Source organism: Zingiber officinale, chromosome 5A (assembly GCF_018446385.1).
Source record: "Zingiber officinale cultivar Zhangliang chromosome 5A, Zo_v1.1, whole genome shotgun sequence".
NCBI lineage: Eukaryota > Viridiplantae > Streptophyta > Magnoliopsida > Zingiberales > Zingiberaceae > Zingiber > Zingiber officinale.
Genome location: NC_055994.1, coordinates 92,224,742 through 92,249,557, shown reverse-complemented (window position 1 = coordinate 92,249,557; position 24,816 = coordinate 92,224,742). Strand labels below are relative to the sequence as shown.

General features: G+C 36.2%; 2 protein-coding genes, 1 long non-coding RNA gene and 1 pseudogene across 6 annotated transcripts; 2 read left to right on the top strand and 2 right to left on the bottom strand.

The window, feature by feature from the left end:
* Positions 1 to 4,608: 4,608 nt before the first annotated feature.
* Positions 4,609 to 11,679, bottom strand: LOC121983017. The gene is made up of 3 exons (XR_006112362.1): positions 11,410 to 11,679; positions 11,245 to 11,315; positions 4,609 to 4,830 (listed from the first exon to the last, which is right to left on the bottom strand). It is a non-coding gene; the product is annotated as an uncharacterized LOC121983017 (long non-coding RNA).
* Positions 11,680 to 14,381: 2,702 nt separating this feature from the next.
* Positions 14,382 to 14,992, top strand: LOC121980982 (glutaredoxin-C9-like). Its single transcript, XM_042533274.1, has one exon. It carries the CDS (start codon positions 14,572 to 14,574, stop codon positions 14,989 to 14,991), a length of 420 nt encoding a protein of 139 aa, XP_042389208.1. The 5' UTR covers positions 14,382 to 14,571; the 3' UTR covers position 14,992.
* A 302-nt stretch (positions 14,993 to 15,294) lies between these two features.
* On the bottom strand, positions 15,295 to 19,469 carry LOC121980981 (annotated as a pseudogene).
* Positions 19,470 to 20,416: 947 nt separating this feature from the next.
* Positions 20,417 to 23,524, top strand: LOC121980980 (CBL-interacting protein kinase 23-like). Of its 4 annotated transcripts, XM_042533271.1 has the most exons (14): positions 20,417 to 20,837; positions 21,094 to 21,156; positions 21,319 to 21,390; positions 21,464 to 21,571; positions 21,670 to 21,750; positions 21,823 to 21,876; positions 21,951 to 22,076; positions 22,165 to 22,254; positions 22,360 to 22,479; positions 22,550 to 22,666; positions 22,785 to 22,901; positions 22,976 to 23,032; positions 23,106 to 23,180; positions 23,277 to 23,524. In XM_042533271.1, exons 1-14 carry the CDS (start codon positions 20,670 to 20,672, stop codon positions 23,367 to 23,369), a joined length of 1,341 nt encoding a protein of 446 aa, XP_042389205.1. In that variant the 5' UTR covers positions 20,417 to 20,669; the 3' UTR covers positions 23,370 to 23,524. The 4 variants fall into 4 exon arrangements, 2 of the variants coding, with proteins under 2 accessions (XP_042389205.1, XP_042389206.1); XR_006111699.1 differs by lacking the exons at positions 22,976 to 23,032; positions 23,106 to 23,180; positions 23,277 to 23,524 and having other exon boundaries at positions 22,349 to 22,479; positions 22,785 to 22,875; XR_006111700.1 differs by lacking the exons at positions 22,976 to 23,032; positions 23,106 to 23,180; positions 23,277 to 23,524 and having other exon boundaries at positions 22,349 to 22,479; positions 22,550 to 22,687; positions 22,785 to 22,875.
* Positions 23,525 to 24,816: the final 1,292 nt, after the last annotated feature.

The window sequence follows — 24,816 nt, the reverse complement described above, 5'->3', positions numbered from 1 at the left end:
CTATGAGGTTAGCAATTCTTACACAATCAATTAATACGATATGGAAATCTAGCAACAAGTCTCACGCATAGTAGTTGAAACAAAGCAAGCGAAATTATCCAATGAATAAAGGAATAAATATGAGTCTTACATTAAAATCAATCCATAACTACTCCCTAATCCTAGAACAAGGAATCTACTCCATAGACGCCGGAGAAAAACCTGAAGACATAATGTAATCAAACATACAACCCTCAAACAAGAAGAGAGAAAGAGAAAAGATGTTTATCCAACGACGACGAGTGATCTTCGGATCCAATCCTTTGCTTCTGGAGTTGATGTGGTGATGAAGGATCGCTGGACAGAGGTCTTGGATGGTGTGGAATGGCACCAAGATAATTCTCCCTTTAACGGCTCGCTCCCCCCCCCCCCTGAGGAGAAGGGTTAGAACCCTTTTTATAGGCTAGGGCAAGGCGTCGTGGCACGGTCGTGCAGATATGGCACGACTGTGCCTTCTTTTGTCTCTGGTCGCGCTGCACGGCCGGTCGTGTGGATCTGGGGCACTGCTCCTGGGACACGGTCGTGCAGGATCACACAACTGTGTATGGCTTGGCTTCTGTCATGGGGGGCACGATCGTGCAGGTTTGCACGGATCCATCTCTATTTGGTCGCACGGTCATGCAAGAGTTGCACGGTCGTGCACTGTTCTTCCTCTGTTTGGCCACACGACCGTGCGAGGTTGCACGGTCGTGTTCTCTGCCGCGTTCCGGTGCGTCGACAATCGCTGTTTTTGCTCCAAAAGTTGTCCATATCAACACAAAATCAAACAAATAGCAGATCTCCGAACAAAGAGTATTTATGATGAGTATATGATAAAAGAGACGATCATGCAAAGAATATATAAGCGTAAAGCAAGTGAATGTGCGTTAAATATGCATAAACGATCATAATATTTACGCACGTCAACTAAACGGAGAGCCACTTCAAATTTTCTGCTGCCTTCGATGTGTCATTCGTTCAGGGAGTAGCCTTGTCTTCGGATCTCTCTCCTGCCCGTAAGCAGGTACAACTGAAGGGCTTACTAGAAGAGGCTTGGGTGAACTCAATGACTCGGACAGACGACCACACTACAATAAGGCTAACAGATGGGTTTGCTTAGGACTTAACCGTGGTAAGTTTCAGCTAGCTTATCCTTTTAACTGGAATATCGCTAATACTGCTTTGCTTTAGTTTTGAGGGATTGAGATGAAAGTATCCCAGACCTTGGTGGATTTGGCATGTAAGAACGAGGCATTGAGGGAGCATATAGCACAATTGGGATCTTCTACGGCTCTCGTCCGGGTCCCAAATGAGGATGCACACCAGGGAGCTCTAACACAAGCTGATATATTAAGCAAACTAGAAAGGAAAGCGCAAAAAGCTCAAGAGCTGGCCAGCGGCGAGGTAATAAAAGCACAGAAACTGGAGGTCACCTTGAGGACCAGTGAAGATAAGCTCCGGTTGGAAAAGACGAGGAGGACCTGAATGATGGCTAACTTAGATGAAAAACCGCTGAAGTTCAGGGTCTCTCCAATAAATTAGAGGAACTAGAAATTTCCCATGCCTCGGAGCTAGCAGCAAAAGATGTTGAGTTGGAGGCCAGGTCTCTGCGGGTGTCTGATCAATAGAGGAACATGGACACCCAAGAAGTAGAACTAGGGTCCTTGTGAGCCAAGTTGGAGGTTGTGAGATCCGAACTGATGACCTCTCAAGTTGAGCTAGCGAAGACCACATCCGAATTGACTGCCTCTCGAGCCGAGCTAATCAATTCTCCGTATTCGTGTTGGTAATATTTTCTTAAGTCATTTAAATTACTGTATAAAGGAAGTATAGGTTATTATACTTCCTACTTGTTCATTCATGTATTGATTATGATTGATTAGTGGAAGGCTCCGAACTAAATAAAATCGCTTGTATTTTATTTTTATTCTTTCTTATATAATTGTATTTCGCTGTGCACTCAGTTTTAAAAAGCTAAAAAAAAAAAGAACTAGTTTTAAAATTCACCACCCTCCCCCAACGTGCTACGATCCTACACTTACAACCAAGATAAGGCATCCCAAGCTTTTGTCGGATCTAACTCAGAGAGGATAACCAAGTGGCAATGAAATCAGGAGTGGCATCGCTGGAACTGAGATGGAGATGAAGTGTTGATCTGAATGGTGGATGCAAAAGTAAAAAGTGATGGAAAATCTCTATCTCCCTTGTAGTTTTGACAATGGCTCCAGCTCAAACCTAGGTAATAACGAACGCCAAAAACGGATGAAGAAGATGGGTAGAGCTCAATGACGGTGCTCAGAGGAAGTAGGGAATCACCTTGCTTCTCCGGGCATTGATGGATGAAGGTGGATGAGATCTGGTGGCCGACTCCGAAGAGGATCAGAGATCTCCTTCTCTCTCACGCGACTCTACTCTCCAAAATCTCGATCCCATTATTGTTGCTTCTCTTCGACTTTTGAATCAATCCTAGATCTGAACGGACGGCTAACAATTCTTCATATATGATCCAACAATGGATATCCCTTTAAATTCGATCCAAATGCACTGATCTTCATCAAGGGTTCATATCTACTGCCCTTATCTACCCCTTAACTCAAATATTCTCAAATCTTGTATGGGCGGTCTGAATTGCTCCAGAGCTTGATCTCTTCATTTAAACATAGATTTGAGCTCAATTTGGTCCGATCTAACTTGGACGCATGATCCTTTCGATCACCTACAAGATCAAATTCAAATATTAGCATCAAATATCATAAATTAAAGATAAATTATAATTAAGTATAAAAATAAATATAATTTATAAAATGCGATATAAATATAAAATTAATATATGAAAAGATCAAAAATTATTATGTATGTATATGAACTAAAATATCGTGATAAAATAATAAATATGCCATTGATCTTTAGGCCTAGTAAAATCAACATGTCTGTAGTTCTGACCTTGTGGGTCATATTTTGGCCTAGTAAGATCGAATCAAGCCGACATTCAGACCCATTAAGTTCGAAGTCAGCTATTTGACTCATTTAGCAAACCTGGGCCGATATTTCCAAATCATATGTAAACCTGGGTCATTATTTCCAGCCATATAGTAAACCTGGGTCAGTATTTCGACCCATATAGTGAACTTGTGTCAATATGTTGGTCCATATAATGAACCGGCATTATTTTGCCCTATTAGAATATTGGTGGGTCTATATAAAGTGGCCGACAATCGACCCATTAAGATCAATATGCGAGACAATAGATTGTGCTGTTGATATTCGGCCTATAATTAGGCCTGTTAATATCGAATTGGGCCAATATTTTGGCCTATATAACAAACTTGAACTAATATTTTCGGCCCTCTACAATACTGGAACGGTATAAATGCCCGACAGTTGACCCGTTAACATCAATCTGCGTCAATTCCAGCCATTTTAGAGGATGTTAGACTGGGCCATACTTACGGCCTTATATTCAGGCCCGTTACGGCCCATTAATATCGAATAGGGCTTTAATCTACACAGCGAAATTGGGCTAGAATTTCAGCCCATTAGATTACTGGAACTGAACTAATGTAAAGGTGTTTCAGCCTAAAAAACACTTCAACGGGTGATTATGATGCCACTAGGATTATAAATGAATCAAGCATTCGTAAATAAGTTTAGTGTTCAGTTTAATAAAAGTTTGTTTATATTCATTCAATATAAATAAGATCAAATAAACAAATCAACTTTAACACATATATATTCAGATCGTTAACGTTTATGAACAATGTTCGTGACATTAATAAAACTCTTATTAATATGCTAAATAAATAATAAAATAAAATAAATAAATAAGTTTAAATTATCAAACTCAATAACTAATCAAACAATAAAAAGTTTCAAACAATCAAACAAATTTGAATTGAGAACTCAATAACATCTAAATAAATCAAACTTCAAATAAGCTCAAACTTATAAAAAATAAACTAAGTCAATCTTGAATAATTATTTCAAAAATTTGATTCATTTTAAGTTCCGCTATTCGATTATCTTCCTAAAAAAAAATTGAATACCCTAAAATTCTACTCATTTACAACCCTAGGTGCGACAAGTTAAAGATTCACCCTATAAAATGCAGCTGGCCTTGAGATAGATCGATTGGTCTATTTAATATGCCGAATTGGTCCATTTAAAATGCCTAACTATCTCCCACGATTTTCTTGACCGTTTGACATAACTGATTGAATCTATAAATACTATTAAATGAGTTTCAATTCATTTTACAAAAGTTAACGTTAAAGGAAAACTAACAAAACCCTATTTGTTTGAAATTAAGTTGTCTCTTAACTGTCTTTCAAGGTGGGTCTAGTTAAAGTTAAAAGTAGAGAATTGTATATTAATAATATTACGAATTTATTTGAATGGATGTTAAATTAACAATCAAACACTTTACGGAATTTATTATTCTTTTTTTTATTGTAAGATTTTTTTTGTTTTTTTTTTTTTGCCATTTTCCTTTTCTTGTTCCTTTTCCGACCAATCAATGTTGCATCAAACTGCACCGCAGTCGCCACCTGGTCACTAAATTCAACTTTATTTATTCGATGGTAAGCCCTTCCACTTGATCAATCCAAACTACTAAGCAATTACCACGCCTAACTAACAATTTTTCTCACACAAAAAAAAAAAAAACATGTAGCTCAAAGAAACGATGGGAGGAAAAGCAACCGACACGTTATTGTCCTTGTGATTACCACAGTTGGCATAACCAATGCCCAAAATGTCACTTCCTCCTCTTCTTCCTCGATGAATTAACGCCTTCAACACGAGCAACTTCCAGTTCTGAAAAGGTGATGCATAGAACATAGTTATTTTGCATAGCGGAAACCAGAAGCCAAGTTTAGGTTGCCAGAACCAGAGGCGATGCTAGAAAAAACAATAAACAAAAAAACATTTTGGCAACCTAAAAAAATCCCAGAGATGCAAGTTGTGTATTATCTACAGTCTGGTGCTCGATCCATATAGTGTCATTTCCATTCTGGTAGAACCAAAAAAAAAATATGGTTCTGATGAAGAACTTGGTAGACATGAAGAACAATCCTCTGGGATCATCTTCACACAGTCATCACTCATCAACAATGTGAAATAACGCATGTTGCCAATTTATGTGGTTCACTCGAAATGAGATTTTAAACAATCTAGGTCAATTTCCAGTAAATTCATGGTAGGCAAACGTGCTTCGTGGGCGGTTAACATGGATGAACTTCTAAATTTAATAAATTAGGTCACAATTATCAACGTGCTGAGGAACCAATGTATTAAGACCTTTTCCAGCCACAAAATCTATTTTGGTGCACTTGCAACATCAATTTGATGTCATTTGAGCACCAAAAATTTTTCCAACTCCAACCAATGCACACCATTTCCTACATAAAAGAAATATTCTTTAGAATATTATATTTTTCCATATTATAATTTATTATTCAACATACATATTAATTTGTTAAATATTTTTATTCTAAAAATAATTACTATTAAAATTAAAAAATTTATTGTACATGACAACTAATTTTTATGATATTATGTTTTTAATTACAAGAAAATTAAAATTAGTATTTTGTAATTTTGTTAGAAATAATTTAATAAACATACTAATATTTAATATTTAAAGATAATACACAATCATAAACAATTTAGATAATTTTTTGTTTAAATATTTTCACAAAACAAATAACACTTCATCAATAATACATCATTAAGAACCTTAATTATCAGAATTACCAAATTGTTCCCACAAATGCTCAATTAATGCATTTCTAAAGGCAAAATGAGCATTTTTATTTTTGATTACTTCATATCTAACAAGAAACTCTTGAAATCGGGTATTGTCATCTACTGCTATATCAGCATCTGCAGCCGATGAGATTTCACCTTGATCAACAATTGAGGTATTCATATCACGCTCATCTTCAATTATCATATTATGTATAATAATACATGAAGTCATTATATCATGTAAAATATTTTTCTGCCAAAGATGTGAAGGTCCTGCAACAATTGTAAAGCGTGATTGGAGTACTCCAAATGCTCGTTCAACATCTTTTCTACATGCCTCTTGTTTCATTACAAACAACTTATTCTTTGTACATCGTGGATCTTGAATTGTTTGAACAAGTGTAGACCATTTTGGGTATATATCATCAGCTAAATAGTAACCCATGTTGTACTCTTTTCCTTGAATGACATAACGAGCAGGGGGAGCAATACCTTGAGCAAGGTTAGAAAAAAGATGAGAAGACTCCAATACATTAATGTCATTGTTAGATCCAGGTAAACCGAAATATGCATGTCATATCCAAAGATTATAATCAGCTACAACTTCTAGAATAATTGTTGGCTTTCCACTGTGACCAGAATATTGCCCAGCCCATGTTGTTGGGCAATTTTTCCACCTCCAATGCATGCAATCTAAACTACCCAACATACCAAGAAAACCACGTTGCTCACCAATATGAAGAAGCCTAGCGACATCATTAGCATTAGGTGATCGCAGGTACTGTCCTACAAATACTTCAACAATAGCACGGCAAAATCTTTTCACACTTTTTATGACAATTGATTCTCCTATTTTGATGTACACATCAGTAGCGTCTGTCGTTATACCATATGTCAATATTTGAAATGCAACCGTCATTTTTTGTAAACCTGACAAACCAAATTTTCCAACTCCGTCTCTTTTCTGCACAAAATAATTATCATGATTACTAACCTCGTTAAAAATATGCATATATAAATTTCTTCTCATTCGGAATCTTCTTCGAAATATTGCAGCATTATATGTAGGATTTTCGATAAAGTAATCATTGAATAGATTACGATCAGCAGCTTCTCTATTACGATTGATCACTATGTGACTGGGAATAGATCCTTGATGTTTGCCTTTGTTGATTTCTTCACTCAGATGTTTCAAAATGACCTGATTGTTTCGGTAGATCGCTTGAGTGATAAGCCTTCTGTGTGCTTCAAATATATCATCATCTTTAGAGCTTGAGGATGATAAATTTGATGTACCTTCATATCTAGCACTCATTTTTTGAGATGAAGAATGTGATTGAATTATTTTCAGTTATGGTATGTATTTATAATATATATACAACACTATTATTTTTGCAAGTGATGGGGCATCACAATGCACATACTATTATAATTATTTCAGAAGATGAGACATTACAATGAACACACAACACTATTATTTTTTTAGGAGATGGGACATCACAATGCACACACAACATTATCATTTTTGCAGATGAAGGGGCATCACAATGCACACACCATTATTATTGTTTCAGGAGATGGGACATCATAATACACACACACAACATTATTATTTTTGCAGGTGACGGGACATCACAATTCACACATTATGATAATTATTTCAGGAGATGGGGCATTACAATGAACACACAAGACTATTATTTTTGCAGGTGATGGGACATTACAATACACACGCTATTATAATTATTTCAGAAGATGAGACATTACAATGAACACACAACATTATTATTTTTTTAGGAGATGGGACATCACAATGCACACACAACATTATTATTTTTGCAGATGAAGGGACATCACAATACATACACCATTATTATTATTTCAGGAGATGGACATCACAATACACACATAACATTATTATTTTTGCAGGCGATGGGACATCACAATGCATATCATGATAATTATTTCAGGAGATGGGGCATTACAATGAACACACAACACTATTATTTTTGCAGATGACGGGACATCATAATGCACATACCATGATAATTATTTCAGAAGATGGGGCATCACAATGCACACACATATTTTTTTTTGCAGGTGACAGGATATCACAATGCACACACAAATCTTATATAATGCACATAATTTTTTCCTATATAATGGCATACTAAACATGGCCATCACAATGCACATTTACTCTTGAAAAAAATGAGTTTAAATTCTCGTTCATCATCCTACTCAGTTGAAGAAGATAAACATTTATGTCATGTTTATCTTCATATTTCTCAAAATCCAATCATAGGAATCAACAAAAAAAATGATCAATTTTGGGTAAGAGTTGAGATAGAGTATAATCAAGATCCAAATTTTAAAAATTCAGAGCGACCGAAAAGATCATTACAAAAAAGAATGAATACTATCATTGCTGTTGTTTCCAAATTGAAGGGTTGCATACGACAAATCGAAGAATTGAATCCAAGTGGAACATCAGAGGAAGATATTGTAAGTTATTTTCATTATTTCTTTTGTAGACTATCCAAGTTGTTGTCAATATCTAATTTAGTTATTAATTATGTTTCATAATTGTATTATTTTCTTACAGATGAATCGTGCTCAAATGTTATTAGTATAAGACCCTAATTACTCAAAGGGCTTCAAATTTGGACATGTGTGGAGCATTCTTCAAGGAATTAAGAAATTCAACAGTGACAATGTCAAAGCTGCATCTACGAAAGTGCAACGACAAACTGCTCAAGCTGATTATTCTCAATCATATAATCTCGAGAAAGATGTTTATTCACCTTCATCTCCACATGTCTCTTCATTTAATCTTAACATCACTATTCAGACAGTGGTGGTACTTCAACTAAACAACCTATTGGGGTGAAGAAAGCAAAATTGAAAAGAAAGAATGAACAACAATTCAGTAAAATGATTTCACAGAATGACGAACTTGTTGCTGCGTTGGATCGAAGTACCAATGTTGCTATGTTCAAGGAAGAGAATAAAATTTTATTCAAATATTTGAATACCATTGCTGATCCGATAATGCGTGAATTTATTCACGGTGAACAAGTCAGAATTACGCAAAAGAGGATTGAAAATCAAAAATCTTAATCAATTCCACATCAAGGAGAAAGATCTATGATCAATTCGTTTCGAGAAGAATGACAAGGATCTCAAGATCCTTTGAATGGTTCTGGTAAATTTTATGATTATTTCGGTGGTTTATTAGGAGGTGATTTTTCAAAATATTAAATATTGATTTGTTTAGTATTGCAATGTTATTGTAGTTATTTAAATGTATGTTTACTTTAGTGTTTGTGGCATCTTTAAATTGTATGATGAACTATATGTTATGTATTTCAAAATTTTAAATGTTTAATTGTGTGTTTGTTATGAAATTACCAATATTATAAATTTTAATATATTTATAATCTTAGTAATATAACAAATATTTTAAATATTAATTATTTAAGTTAATAACTAATATAAAAATAATATATAAAATTTACATAATAAATTCAATTAAATTAAGTAATATTAATTTATAATATTTAAGAATATTTTAAATATAAATTAAATATTATAATATATTATATTTAAAAAATTTGTACTTGCACCATTTTGGTGCAAGTTTTGGGGTCTCCATTTGAGGAGATTTGATGTCCTTTTTATATCAAAATGGTATAAAAGGGCATTGGTTGGAGATGATCTAACCAGTAGTTCACTTGGAGAGGGAGAGCGCGCATTATGTCTAGAAACCTTCAAAAGAGAAGGTAGCTCACAAACTGATAATCACATTAACTTTCTTAAGATTTGCTTTCTAATCCATGCATATTAATATTCCACGGACGAACAACTTAAAGAACATTAAAACCATAAAAAATAGGAACATGAAAACCTAGTGTCCATGACAATGTAGCAAGATGTCGCATTTTTTTTGTAAAAAAAAATATTAGGTAATGAATTAGTTCTTTGGGAAGCTCAATGTAAAGGCAAGTATAGGAGGGGAGATGTGCTTTTCCCAATTCCCACCCCTCTTACATTCTCCCCCTCTCGATCCCACTTATTTTTTTTATTCTTATATCCCTTCCTATTCTCCTTCACGTTTTATTTTATTTTGTTTTGTTTTATTGATTTTTGTTTTTAATCATTTTTTTATCATTTTTTTAATCATTTTTATTTTTTTCAATAATTTTTTTATTATTTATTTATAATCTTTTATTTATTTTTTAATGATAAATTTTTACCTCCTCTGACACACTCCTTTCCCATCCCCTCTATTATTTACGTTTATATCATTTTTCTTATTTCATTTTTTTATTAAGTATTTTCTTGGCAAGAATGTTATACTGTTTTTTATATTTATAATATGAGATCGGATCCTCTGTCCCTAAATTTCTATCCTCATATCTTACTCGTCATCTCTAGCAAACTATCGGCGGCCTCCGATCGTCGTCTCGACCAGAACTAAATCCTAAGGAAAGGTGAACTCAAGGGGTCGCTGTCGGTGTGATTGACGTCGAAATTCAGCCGAATCTAAGAAGAGACTCAGATCGACGATGAAGAAAAGTCTACTCAGATCTGACCGGATTTCGATGTCGATTGTGTTGATGACGATCTCACTGCGTTCACCTTCCTCTATGATATAGTTTTAATTGGGACGGCAGCTAGAGGCCACTGGGGCGACGAATAAGACACGGGGGCAGGTGATATTGGAACAGAGAATTCGATCTCTTATAATTTTTTATTTTTTTTAATAGTAAATTTTAGAGGTTATTATTTGTAAAAAATTTAAAAGTAAAATATGGATAAAAATAAAAAAATTGATGAAAAAATAATAAATAAAATTTATTAAAAAATAAAATTAAAGAAGTAAATAAATTTAAAAAAAATAAAACTAAAGAAGTAAATAAAATTGGAAAAAAAAATAAAATAACTTGTTTATTTTTTAAGAAGGGGGTAGAAAGGTCATTTACCAGGAGATAGAGAGGTCGGGGCGCTGTGAGAGGGAGTGGGAAAGCAATTATCATAGGAGGCTTTGGTGCTTTATTTCATACGCATGCTTTTGTGTCGAAGCTACAAAATCCTATGGAACCCTAGCAACAATTTAACATCATTATAAATAGAGGTAACCAGACCTTTCTGTCTTCGATTGAGGGAATAGGAGAAGAAAGTGAGGAGCTGAATATTTCTTCAGGTAGCTCAAATTAAAGGCAAGAACAGGAAGCTTTGATGCTCTATTTCATACGCATGCTTTTATGTGCGGAAGGTATACAACAATCTCTCAGGGCTGATCATCGGATCGGCTGGATTCGTTTAACATAAGAAAGCTAATCGATCAATCCTGATGATATTCTCACAAGACAATTTCAAAAATCAGGGGAATCCACCGATCAATAGAGATCCTTACCCAAGCGATCAAGAGTGAAAGATCGGCTACCAAAAACAAAAGGGAATTATAGAATCACCAACCTGCAGATGGAGGGAAATCTGCACAACGCGCCTTCTCGCTCTCTCATTGAGATTCAAGACGGCTTCAAAACCTGGGAAATCCCGAAGATCAAGCCAGATATGTACCAGAACGATGAATAAATGAAGGAATCGGTTACCAAAAACAAAAGGGAACGAGAGAATCACCATCCAGCAGATGGGCTGTCAGCTTCCGTAGCGATGGCGAAGGAAATCCTCAAAAGGCACCGTCGTTACAACCTTCTCTTCGTCTCGTCGAAGAAGCTGAAGAACACTAGGCGCCGGTTCCCGATCGAGCTGAAATTCCAGCTTTTACTAAACCATGTAACTAAGTTTACAAAATACTCATTTCACATAATGAAATTTTAAAATGATAAAATCACATATCAATTTTTTATTTTATCCTTATCAATGACAGATATTTTGAAGCAATCGAATCAATATGGTTCTGAATCAAAACGTTCTATTTTTAATTATATCAGTCGAATTAATTTACTTTTTTTTTTTAATAAAAATTGATTTTAATCAAATTAATTGATAGATCAAACGAACTCGGATTTATATGAAATTAATTCCTATATATTCGTCTATCTCTCTTGATTATATACATACCTTTAAATATCAATTTAACGTTTGGTACATTAATCGATTTTACTTAACATCGGTTGATGTACCAAATGATCTCATATTGACATGAAACTAGTTCCTATGTGTTATTTTATCTCTCTTGATTATATTCATGCCCTTAAACGTCAATTTGACTCAGTATAATGAGAACAATGATTTTTTTGAACATAAATATGTTTGAAAATTTTTATTAGTGTTTAAAAGATCAATGCTTTTAATATATTAGGTCAAGTTGATATTTGAGAGCAAGAATATAATCAGGAGGTAGACAAATATATAAGAACTTATTTCATTTCAACCCGAGGTCGTTTGATCCATCAACCAATTTTGGACAAAATAGCTGATAAATCAAATGACCTCATATTTACATGAAAAAAAGTTCTTATATGTTCGTGTACCTCTTATGATTATATCTATGCCCTTAAGCTTCAATTTGATCCAATATATTGAGAGCAATGATTTTTTTAACACGAATATGTTTGAAAATTTAATTCGTGTTCAAAAATAATTGTTCTCAATATATTATGTCAAATTGATCTTTAGGGCATGAATATAATCAAAAGAGCTAGATGAACATATAAGAATTTGTTTCATGTCAATCCAAAGTCATTTGGTCCATCAGTCGATTTTGAATACGAATTGAGTTTTTTAAATATTTTTAAATTTAAAAAATTATTGCTCTCAATATATTGAGTTAAATTGATATTTGAGAACATGGATATAATTAGGAGAATTAGTCGAACACATAGAATCTAGTTTCATCTCAATCCAAAGTTATTTAGTCCATCAACCAGTTTTGGGCTAAAATGGCTGATGGATCAAATGATTTAAGATTGACATGAAACTAGTTCTTATGTATTCATCTACCTCTCTTGATTATATCTATACTCTCAAACTTCAATTTCACCTAGTATATTGAGAGCAATAATTTGTTAAACATGAAAATATTTGAAACTAGATGAACACATAAGAGCTAGTTTCATGTCAATCCGAGGTCGTTTGATCCATTAGCCATTTTTGCCCCAAATCAGTAGATGGGTCAAATGACCTCATTATATTCATGCCCTCAAATATCAATTTAACCCAATATATTGATAACAATAATTTTTAAACTTAAAAATATTTTAAAAATTTAATTCGTGTTTAAAACTGGCTGATGGACTAAATGACCTCGAATTGACATCAAACAAGTTCTTATATGTTCGTTTACCTCTCATGATTATATTCATGCTCTTAAACTTCAATTTGACTCAATATATTGAGAACAATGATTTTTTGAACATGAATTAAAATTTTCAAAATATATTCGTGTTCAAAAAATTATCGCTCTCAATATATTTGGTCAAATTAAAATTTGAGGGCATGGATATAATCAGGATAGATAAACGAACATATAAGAACTTTTTTCATATCAATCCGAGATCATTTAGTTCATCAACCGTTTTTATCCAAAACGACCTCAACAAGTTCTTATATATTTGTCCACCTCTTCTAATTATATCCATGTTCTCAAATATCAATTTGACATAATATATTGAAAGTAATATTTTTTTAATACGAATTAAATTTTTTAGTATATTAACATTTGAGGACATATATATATAATAGAACTAATTTCATATCAATCCAAATTCATTTAATTTATCAACCAATTTAATTTAAAGCTGATTTTTATTAAAAAAACAGTTTGACTGATTTAAAAATCAATCTTTAAATTAGTCGATTGATTTATTAAAAATTAAATGTTTTGATATAGTATAAATCAATTTAATTGTTTTAAAATATCAATATATTGATAAGGATAAAATTAGAAATCGTATATGATTTTACTACGAGTATTTTATACATGGTTTAGTGAAAAGACGTTGAAATTTAAATCCTCGACCGTGAAGCAGATGAGAATGGATCCGGATCGCAACTAGTTCAGACTTTGGATCCAAAAACCCATAATAATAATTGATAATTCCATGGTTGTCCGATGCCTATTCGACTCATTTTCAACACTATTTGAGCGGCCCGGCTAATGTCGCTGGAATGATTTCACGCGATCAGAGCCGTTGAAGCTTATTCGGTCTGCCTGATCGACGCGAGGAGGGAAACGAAACGGCGGAACCAACAATCTGATTATACAACATAGAGGGGGTCGAATGAAATGTACAAACCGATAAGCGAGTCAAACGGCGGCTGGATGACGTTAACTTGTCGGGCGTTGTCGGTTGGTCTCCCGTTACGGACGTTTCTTTTTTGGTTTTTCTTTGTCACTTCTCTCCGACCTTTATTCTCCGTACGAACGCGCGACCCACTCTTACACCCACCCTTCTCTCTCTCACAGACATGAGTTTCGCTGGGCTTCAGCCTTCAGAGGCCACGCCACTACCTGCAAAGCTTTTTGCCTACCCCACCAATCTTGCTTTGACCCTCCATTCTCTCTCTATACACAGAAAATTTCAATTCGAACCCCATTTTGTAAGTAGAAACTTACTTGTAGGAGAATTTTACTAATTTTGCAATCTTAAAAATATTATAGCTAAACTCATTGTTCATCAAAGCTTGTCACTAACTTAATGGACATGTGTCAAGTCCTAGCTGCACCCATTAACTCATTGTTAATGGACATGTGTATATATATATATACACACGCATAAATATTTATATAAGCCAATCAGTTATAGCTGCACAAAAACAGGGAGGAGTTGTTAAAGCATGAGGATGGTGGAGGTGAAGAATGCGGCGACGGCGAGCAGCCCGTTCGAACGGGTGGCGAGGATGGCGAGCGGGAATGCGGTGGTGGTGTTCAGTGTTAGCAGCTGCTGCATGTGCCACGTGGTGAAGCGGCTGCTGCTGGGTCTGGGCGTCGGCCCCACCGTGTACGAGCTCGACCAACTCGACAAGGCCGGTAGCTGTGAGATCCAGGCCGTGCTGGAGCACCTTCTCGCCGCCGGGGTCGCCACTGGAGGTGCCGGATGTTCCAGTACGTCAACGGCCCCCAGCGCCACAGCCGTCGCCGTGCCTGCCGTGTTCGTTGGTGGGAAGCTGCTCGGCGGTGTGGAGAAGGTGATGTCGTGCCATATTAACGGCTCGCTCGTGCCCCTTCTCAAGCAAGCCGGTGCTCTATGGCTTTAAGCTTATACATACCTACCTATATGCAAATAGTATGACCTACTGTACACATATCGTGCTAGAATCATAGAAATTTCAAGGCTCATGAAACTAATTAGACGACTGATTCTACTACTGAATAGGTGAATCTGTTAGTGCAATTTTCTGCTCTGATGAAATATTTCATTTCCTACTCGAATGCAAACATAGCATCCAAAAATCAGAATAAGAAGATGCATTTTATTTGCCTGGACACATAATCACATAAAATGGATTGAGGGGAAATTCAAAATGAAAATCTTAGAATTATTATCATTTTGGATCTTTAATTTCGAAAACTTTCATTAACTTGACTCTTGAATTTTGCATTCATCTCTCATTAGGGAACAAAACAAACATTATTCTGATTAACGAGCTGCATGGAGATGGTTAACAATGTTGTACCTGGAAAGTGTTGGAGCAGTCCATGACGTTTCATTTCAACCAACAGTAAAACCGACGTTGCAGTGAGCTCTGACGAATACGGCCACTGCCATCACGACCATCTTCCTTTTTTCCCTCTGCCTATAAAATATGGTTAACAAGGACAACAAGCTGTTAAATAATGGAAAAAGTAGTTGACTGATGCCGGGAAAAATTTAAAACCTTTATAAGCTGAAAAAGAAGTTCTCAGTAAAATATGCACCGTATTATATATTATTCACCACAAGGCTGAGGAACGTGACTCGTAACCAGTTCCCTAGCTTCTAATTTCCATCAGCAAGGTGGAATAAAGAAACATTAGGCAAAGTCACTTTTGAGAAACAACAATAAATAGCTTGCTTAGGTTGGGTGTGAAAAAAAATACTTAGCCTCTTACAACAACAACAACAACAACAATTATTTCGAAGAAGAAATATTTTAACTTATAGACACTCATGACATTTGATCTCATCTGAAAGTGAGGAAGGTGGTACGTTGGTTAGGTAACTCCGATGTTGACTGCAAGAAGATGAGGACCCTGATGCCACAAACGAGTGTGCGTGGCAAAAACAAGAACAGGGAGAGGAGAACGCCAGTGATAGGAACGAGGAGAGGTCTCCGGCATAGGTACTCCAATGCACAAATCAAGTAATGAGCTAAAGGAGTCAAGAACAATGACGATGAACAATGAACTCTGATAGCCTAGCATATCTGCGCCTATAGATGGAGACTCCTTTATATAGTGTTACTTTTCCTTTCTGCATGAATATCAATGCGTTGCTAAAATAAGACCGACTATTCTGACATTTTGACAATTTTCCTAAAATAGGTCTATCATTTCTGTGTTTTGCAGAGTAGAAGCTTCCACCGTACAACTATCACAGAGCATATCCCCTTAATTCCTTATAACAGTTACACAAGATGTCAAAAAGGAATATTAGATTATTGAGCTGATGAGCCCTCACTGCGTTGGGATGAATGGCTCACCAAGTTCCCTCCAACAGACAATCAGACTTCGTACTCGAACGGGGTTGGGTCAACTGAGGAGTATTAATCATTATGAGGAATCGGCCTCCCCAAGCACTCGACGTCCGCTCGGGCAAGTAGACCAAGCCAAGTGGACTCGGCTCGGAATTCCATTGTACTAGAGTTGATCGGACAAGAGGTTCGATCGGCTTAGACTGTTTGGCCAAGCCGTACGCCCATTCCGGCCCCAAGTGTTGAACCCTACTTGACTTTGACCGTCACATCAACAAGTTTCCTTGTCTTCGGCCTTCAATTTGGGGCCCTACCTTATTCGCCGTATCAACATTTTAGACCGATTGTCCAATAAGCTCATGCAGAAGAACCAAAGGCAAACTCATAGCTTGCATCTTTCAAATAGTAACAGTCCTGCAAGAAATGAAGGCTATGTTGTCAGACATTTTGCCTCTTAATTAAACGATAGCAAAGTCTAAAATTATCTGAAACTGAATTTGCTTCATAGAGAAGACAGCTACATAAGCTTTGGGTTTAAGACATAGCAACAATAAGAAGATAGAAAAACAGACCTGAACCTAACAAAGACTTCTCTGCTGTATACATGAAAACACCTATGCAAAGATTTTAAGGGTTCAGGAGCTAAAACAGTGAAGGAGGAAGGAATGAACTTGTAAGAGAATTGTGGCACACTAGCACCCCATGGTTCAGTGTTATGAAGTTGAATATACTTGCTTGATGTATCTGGGCATTGTATTTCATGCCAGTCAAGTAAACATAGTTGTTTCTCTTATAAATTGCTGTTGAAATATCTCAAACATTTCTTGTATGAACAATTAGTTTTCTACACAGTGCAGACTATTACAAAGAGCACTGTGAATGCAAGTAAATATTCAGCATCTTCATTTTAATCCCTTAAATTTTTACCTACTTTTTCAAAATGCCTTGCAGAAATTTAAGATGATCAAAAGGCCCTTAGAGTTTGAAAAGTCTTGAGTCTCTGATCATTTTACACTTCAACCACAAACTACCAAGTCACCATTTTGTTGTTATTTAACAGTTTCATTGGTGAAAGAGTAAAATAACAAGACTTTGCATATCCTAGGGTATTTTGAAAACCCTAGAATTATAGCAGGCATTTTTAAAAAGCAATCAAACCTCAATGGTAAAATGAAATTTCCCTTAACATATATAGGGACTTGCCGAATCTTTGAACAACCAGATCATTAGCAATGAACCTATAGGTTTAGTAACCTTGCACAAATATTTCAGAAAGGATTGAATAATGATGTCACAGCAGAAATGTTTAATGGCAAGAAGATAACAAAAGCATATATATATATAAAGAGCAGAAAGCTCCTATAACTCACGTTTCTTAAATGAACCAGCAAGACAAGTTAGTCTAGATTTCGTATCAGCCTCAGCCAAATGATTTGGTTTATCTTGAGCAATCATCCTAGCATCCCACACGCGTATCATACCATCTGAGGATGCAGAAGCAATCAGATTTGATTCATCAGAAGTCTCGGACTTGCTTCTATTTTTCAAAACAACAAGTCCTTTCACCCGAGTTGAATGCGCATTTTCAAAGCTATATGCAATTTCCCAACTTCTCATATCCCCAGTGCTAGACAGCGGTCCTCACCACTAGTAAACAGCACTCCATTCTGATATCATGTGGCATAAGAAAAAACTCATGGGTTATACTAATATGGAACATATCAAAACTTAATCTTAACATGTAAAAGACATTGCACCAGTTTCCTCAAATTGAAGAACTATGCGTACTAGAAAATATAATGCAGTGCAAGAACTAATGAATCAGTTTTTATATGGGTGTTATACTTATTAGCATCCTATTATCGAAGACCACATAATATGCTAATCTAGAGAACATTCACCAGAGCAATAATACATCAACCAGAAGTTCAACAAGCCTTCTAAGATTTGTCTTGCAACTTAGTAATCCATCAAAATTTCAAATCGCTAGTACTGTCTTGCAATCAGCAAGATGCAAAATTTGGTTAACCACATCGAAGTACAAGCACATATTTTAAACAAGCCCACTTCCTGTTCAAGTGAAAATTCACTGGTGTGTTCAAAAATAGCTAATAGGGAAATTGAACCAAATTGCAGTAATTCTGAACTATCAGTAGGGAAATTGAAAAGAGAAGATTGATATCTGATGTGCTAACACTTGCTCTTGTTCGATAAATTTCAAAGGAGATATGCCTAAATATAACTCTAGCAAAGGACATGGAAAAGATTCCCCGACAAATATCCTAAAAAGAGGTGAAAATCTTGATGATTAGTATATCTAACTAAATAGTAGCAAAAGGGCACCATTAAAGAAACAGTAAGGGTACCTCGGCAGGAGCGATGCAAAGTAGCCTCTTCTGCCTGTTCAATTCACGGATCATCTTCGCGTCCTCTGAATCATGCACTGTAATCCTTTCCTCTGACACCGTGAAGAACCTTCCCCCGTATCCGCATCCATATCTCGCGATCGAGGCTGCACGGTCGAGCCGGCACGAGAAGCTCTTTCGGCCTCTCACCAGATTGATCAACGCGAGGAAAGATTCCCTGCCGACCGTGATCGCAGCGCAGCCAGATGGGTGGACGGAGAGATCCATTACGTCATTTCGGTAGACGGGAATGATCTTTAGGTGAAAGAAAGGATCAGAGTTGAAGATGCACACGGCGCCATCGTCGGAGGCGGAGAGGAGGTTGCGGGTTAGGCCGGCAGGGGAGGAGGGCGGGAAGTAGAAGGCAAGCGAGGTGACGGAGCCATTGTGGTCGAGGAGGGTACCAATCTCTGTAGCGGAGGAGAGGTCGTAGAGCTTGATGGAGTCGTCGGCGCCGCCAGAAGCAGCGACGGGGCCGGCCGTGGCGACCGACTTGATGGGGGCGGTGTGGGGGAGGTAGGAGAATAGGGACTTTACGGCAAGCGTCTCAGGTTGGAAGGCGAAGCCCCAGATGAACTTCTCGTATGAGCCGACCACCAGCGTCGGCATAATCGCTTCGCTTCCTTTCTTCCACCTCCCGCCGTAAACCTAACCATTTAAACCGTTCGCTAAACCACGGCCCATTTAAAATTAGTAGACTCAACTCAGGTTTGGTTCAAAATTAAAATGGCGGACCGGGTCGAATTTAAGGTCCAACTTTTAATTTCTTTGTTTTATTTTTTATTGGACCCATTTTGGCTAATTGAAAAAAGACAAATCATTTTTTTTTAACAAAAACACAATTCGAATAGATTTATTTATTTGTCGTTTTCATTATCTATTTTTCTATATTTTGATTAGATATATATTTTTTAATTAAGCATGGATGATGACCACATTATGGAAGTGGATAAATTGTCAACTCATGATTTAATAGGATTGACTTCAAGAAGCTTTCTATTTTGATATCCATAAAAAGTATTATTTAGGTCGGCAACTTGCTTACCTTAAAATCGATCTAAATTTGTAGATCTTAACAATAAACTAAAATAATAAATATGAATGAGCATAATTAATTGGAATTATCTTAATCCACATTGGTTTCATAGTATCATTTCAATAATAATATTAATTTTATAAATTTTCTTGAGCCTACTCTAACCAGGGGAGGTCTTTACTAATAATGCAATTAAAAATACCTCAATTATTACAAATTTAAAAATCACCCTAGATAGTCCACTCATTATAATAATCGACTGAATTATTAGATTGGATATTATTTCTTTATACTTTTCCGTACTTTACTACTATTAAAATTAAAATTAAATAATTAATCATACTAATTCTAATAGAGCTCGTGTCTCTATATTTATTTTCTTACTAATTAAAGTCCATCTTGCCATTTAACCCTCAATCAATAATGATATTAAATGACTTGACAAAAGAACAACGTTAGCGTTTTTTTAATTTCGTTTCGAGGGCCATTTGGAAAATAAAATAAATTTCAAAGGTTAAAAATGGATAATTTTCTAATAAAATATAAGCAATTATGGAATAAATGGGCGCTTCATTGAGAGCAGCCGCCGTTACCTTCCTCCTCCGCTCTTCCACTTCCACCAGCGGCTCTTCTCCGAGCTCAGCAACCAAGTCCGCGCGAGCGGAGAGGCGACGAACGCGGCGGAATCGCAGGTGTGTCGGCGCTTCGGAAACCGGGGAGCTTCACTGGAGCGTGCGAGTGGAGGAGGCGATTCGCGCCGCAGGGAAATCGCAGTCTGTTTGGTGTAGTTGCGGTAGGGCGGACGGAGCCACGGTGAAGCGATGGGCTCAGTGGGACGGACGAGGGTGGGGAAATATGAGCTCGGGCGGACGCTGGGCGAGGGCACCTTCGCAAAGGTCAAGTTCGCCAAGGACGTGGAGACCGGTGAGAGCGTGGCCATCAAGATTTTCGAAAAAGATAAGATCTTGCGGCATAAGATGGTCGGCCAGGTGAACAACCACAATGAGAAATTGAAAGTGTTTGTTTCTCTTATTTGTTCATATATCTCTCGCCTATTTTTTTCTTTCCACGAGCCAATTAGCAAGAGGAAAGCAAGCTTACCAACTTGATTTATCATTTTTTATTTACAGAACCATGCCTTACAATTTAATGCATTTGTATGAATCTCATAATTTAGTAGATGATAAGCTTCCTTCAATGAAACTCTTAAGTTTCTTTGTGATGACGATGGATAATTCTCTGCAGATAAAACGAGAAATCTCGACTATGAAACTGATTAGACATCCGAATGTTATACGGATGTACGAGGTGAGGCACAAGTCTCCATTATTATCTGAACTCAAGGCATTAATAGATATAGTGATGTTCCTTATGCCATTTCTTGTATACTGACAGTGATGTACAGTCCATTGGCAATGTGATTCATTAAAAAGATGATCGATATCTTACAGATCGAATCTCTTTTTGTAGGTCATAGCCAGCAAGACGAAGATATACTTGGTTTTAGAATTTGTAGATGGTGGCGAACTCTTTGACAAAATTGTAAGATAGATAGTATTAACACTCTGGTCATACCTATCACATACATATGATACTTTGAAGACTTGTTACTTAGGCTCGGAACGGAAAATTAAAGGAAGATGAAGCTAGAAAGTACTTTCAACAATTGATCAATGCCGTGGATTACTGTCATAGTAGAGGCGTCTTCCACCGTGATCTCAAGGTCGATGATAGTTTTGTGCCATGTTCTGTTAGACTGAATTTACAAATTTTTTGGTTTTACCTAACTGTTTCTGCTCCATGGCTTGGAGCTCATAACAGCCTGAGAATCTGTTGCTGGATGCTACTGGTGTTCTTAAGATTTCAGATTTCGGACTTAGTGCACTACCTCAGCAAGTTCGTGTAAGTTCTCGATATGGCATGGATTGTTGATCATGAGGAGTCTCTTGAAATTTGTCTAACTTTATGTTGCAGGAAGATGGCATGCTTTACACTACATGTGGTACTCCGAACTATGTTGCTCCTGAGGTGAAATTTATAGCTTTGAATTTGTAGTCAATTTTCATTCACTTCCTCTAGTGAAGTTTCTTCGAATTTACTAGGTGATCAAGGACAAAGGTTATGATGGGGCTAAAGCAGATATATGGTCATGTGGCGTGATTCTTTTCGTCCTCATGGCAGGTTATTTGCCGTTCGAAGAAACCAATCTAGTTTCGTTATACAAAAAGGTGACTTATCACAATGCTCACTCAGATATTAGTGATCGAAACAGGGTAACCATGTGAACCAGTACTGATGCTTATGAATGCATCACAGATCTTCAAAGCAGCCTTCTCCTGTCCAAATTGGTTCTCTACGAGTGCAAAGAAACTTATCAAGCGAATTTTAGATCCTAACCCCCAAACTGTAAGTAGTTTTTGTTCGAAAGCTCAGTCGACTACCACGAACATTTCGATTGAACAACGAGTCAGAGATTGCTTGTACTCCTGATATAATGCAGCTCCTTTGCAGCGCATCGCGATTCCACAAATCATTGAGAATGAATGGTTTAAGAAGGGATATCAACCACCTCAGTTTGAGACGGCAGATGTCAATCCAGTTGATGTGGATGCGATCTTCGACGAGTCAGAGGTAGAATTTACTCATCCTCAATATTCTACTACCAGCACATGGTTTATCTCTACTACTCTTCAATCTGCAGGAAGCAACAAATCTTGTGGTTGAGCGACGCAAGGAAAAGCCAGACGCAATGAATGCTTTTGATCTCATCTCGACATCTCAGGGCCTCAATCTTGGTACCCTTTTCGAGAAGCAAATGGTGATTATTCAGTAAAACCCAGTAATTGCTCAACTACATTATCCTTCCAATATTGCTCAAACAGAACTAGTTTCTCTAATCTTTCTTATGTGTATGCATTTGACATCATGTTTTCCAGGGTCTGGTCAAGAGGGAAACAAGGTTTACCTCAAAACTTCCTGCGAATGAGATACTTTCGAAAATCGAAGAAGCCTGTAAACCTATGGGTTTCGATGTGAAAAAACAGAATTACAAGGTACATACATATCTTCCTCTCTTTCTCTGTACGACTGCAAGTTTTTGTAACTTCACTGCTGATTTCTACCTCAGCTGAAGTTGCAAGGAGAAAAATCAGGAAGGAAAGGCCATCTAGCCATTGCAACTGAGGTAAAGACCATGTTCAGTTATTCCACACTCGTATCGAACTCATGGAGGATGAAAATATCTGCTTCTTCTGAAGGTTTTCGAAGTGGCACCGTCGTTGCACGTCGTCGAACTCCGCAAGGCCAAAGGCGATACGCTTGAATTTTACAAGGTGAAGCGAAACTGCACTTGTAGATATCTTCTTTGTACTGTTCAGGAAGGGGAGGCTGATGTATTCTGTTGTTCTTGATGCCAATTTTATCTCTAGTTCTTCAAGAGTCTCTCGACGGGGCTGAAGGATATCATGTGGAAGCCACTGGAGGGAACCAGTGAATCTGATAAGTCCGGAAGAGAAGATTAGAGATCGCAAGATTTGGTCTGCAGTTACAGTATCAACGGCAAAATGAAGCGTGAATCCTTTTTCTTTTTGTTTTTCCTTTCCTTTGATCTGTTGGTTAATAAGAGTCTGAACTTCTTGCAACGTGAATAAGACTATCATAAATTTAATCGTGTTAATACGAGAATGAAACTGAAGTAGGCAAGCCAGACGGAACACGGATGATGAAGACTGCAATAAATGTTGGGATTGTAGCGGATGGAGACAGCCAATGACGAGTCGACACATCGGCGACCACGAATGGACACAGACCACGTTCAGATTTGACTAAAATCTATCAATTTATTACTTCTCATTTTATCCAAACTTGAATATTAATGTGCAGCCCTGGCCCCTGACATATATCTGAGTCATACTTCTTTGACTACTGACACCCGAACCCATACCCAACCATGGTCGGCCATAAAACTGGGACCCACTCGACCCTACGCAAAAGCAATGTGACGGGTAATATAGGAGTTTTACTGACTAATTATGAAATAGATATATATAAACCCAAGACAAATAGTGAAAACATTGTTCTTTCCATCCATTCATAACCATGATCTTTCTCATTATTTTTTGAACATTTTTTTATTTCAATATATATAAACGCAAAAAAAAAAAATAGTGAAAACATTTCTCTTTCCATCCATTCATAACCATGATCTTTCTCATTATTTTTTGAACATTTTTTTATTTCAATATATATAAACGCAAAAAAAAAAAAAAAATAGTGAAAACATTTCTCTTTCCATCCATTTATAACCATGATCTTTCTCTAATTTTTAAATATTTGTTTTTCGTTTGGAGACTATGTTGCACCTAAAAATATTAAATTATTATTTAAATATTTATTCGATATCTAAGTATAATATATTTATAGAGATTTTTCTTTAAATTAGAATCATAGAATGTTGGATTTCTGGTTTATTCCGTCATAAATAATTTACTATTTACCTTTGCGACGAATGAAAAATTTTCATAGAATCAAATAAATCATCAAAGATTCGGTATTATCTAATTCATTATTTTTTTTATAATTTACATCTTTTTACCTAATCTAAAGATGAATTGTGAAAAATATTATCTGAAGTAAGTATAATCATTTTTTTCTTATAAAAGAGAAGATATTTATTTTCATTAAATTACGCATTCAATTTTTAGATGGAGTCATTCTGACATTGATTAATTATGACTCATATAAAATTTTTGTTGGTGATTAAGATAAATTAAAAAACGTAATGATGGACGATATAACATTCAAGGTCTCATATGTTTCATCCAATTGAAAAAAATATATTCTACAATACATAATAGTTATGTATTCAACCGACTATTACAATGTAGTCCTTCGATTATAGGATTGATTGCGTTTTGCTATGCAAGAAGAATAAACTATGGCTCTTACTAAAACTGGTTCTCCCTTAAA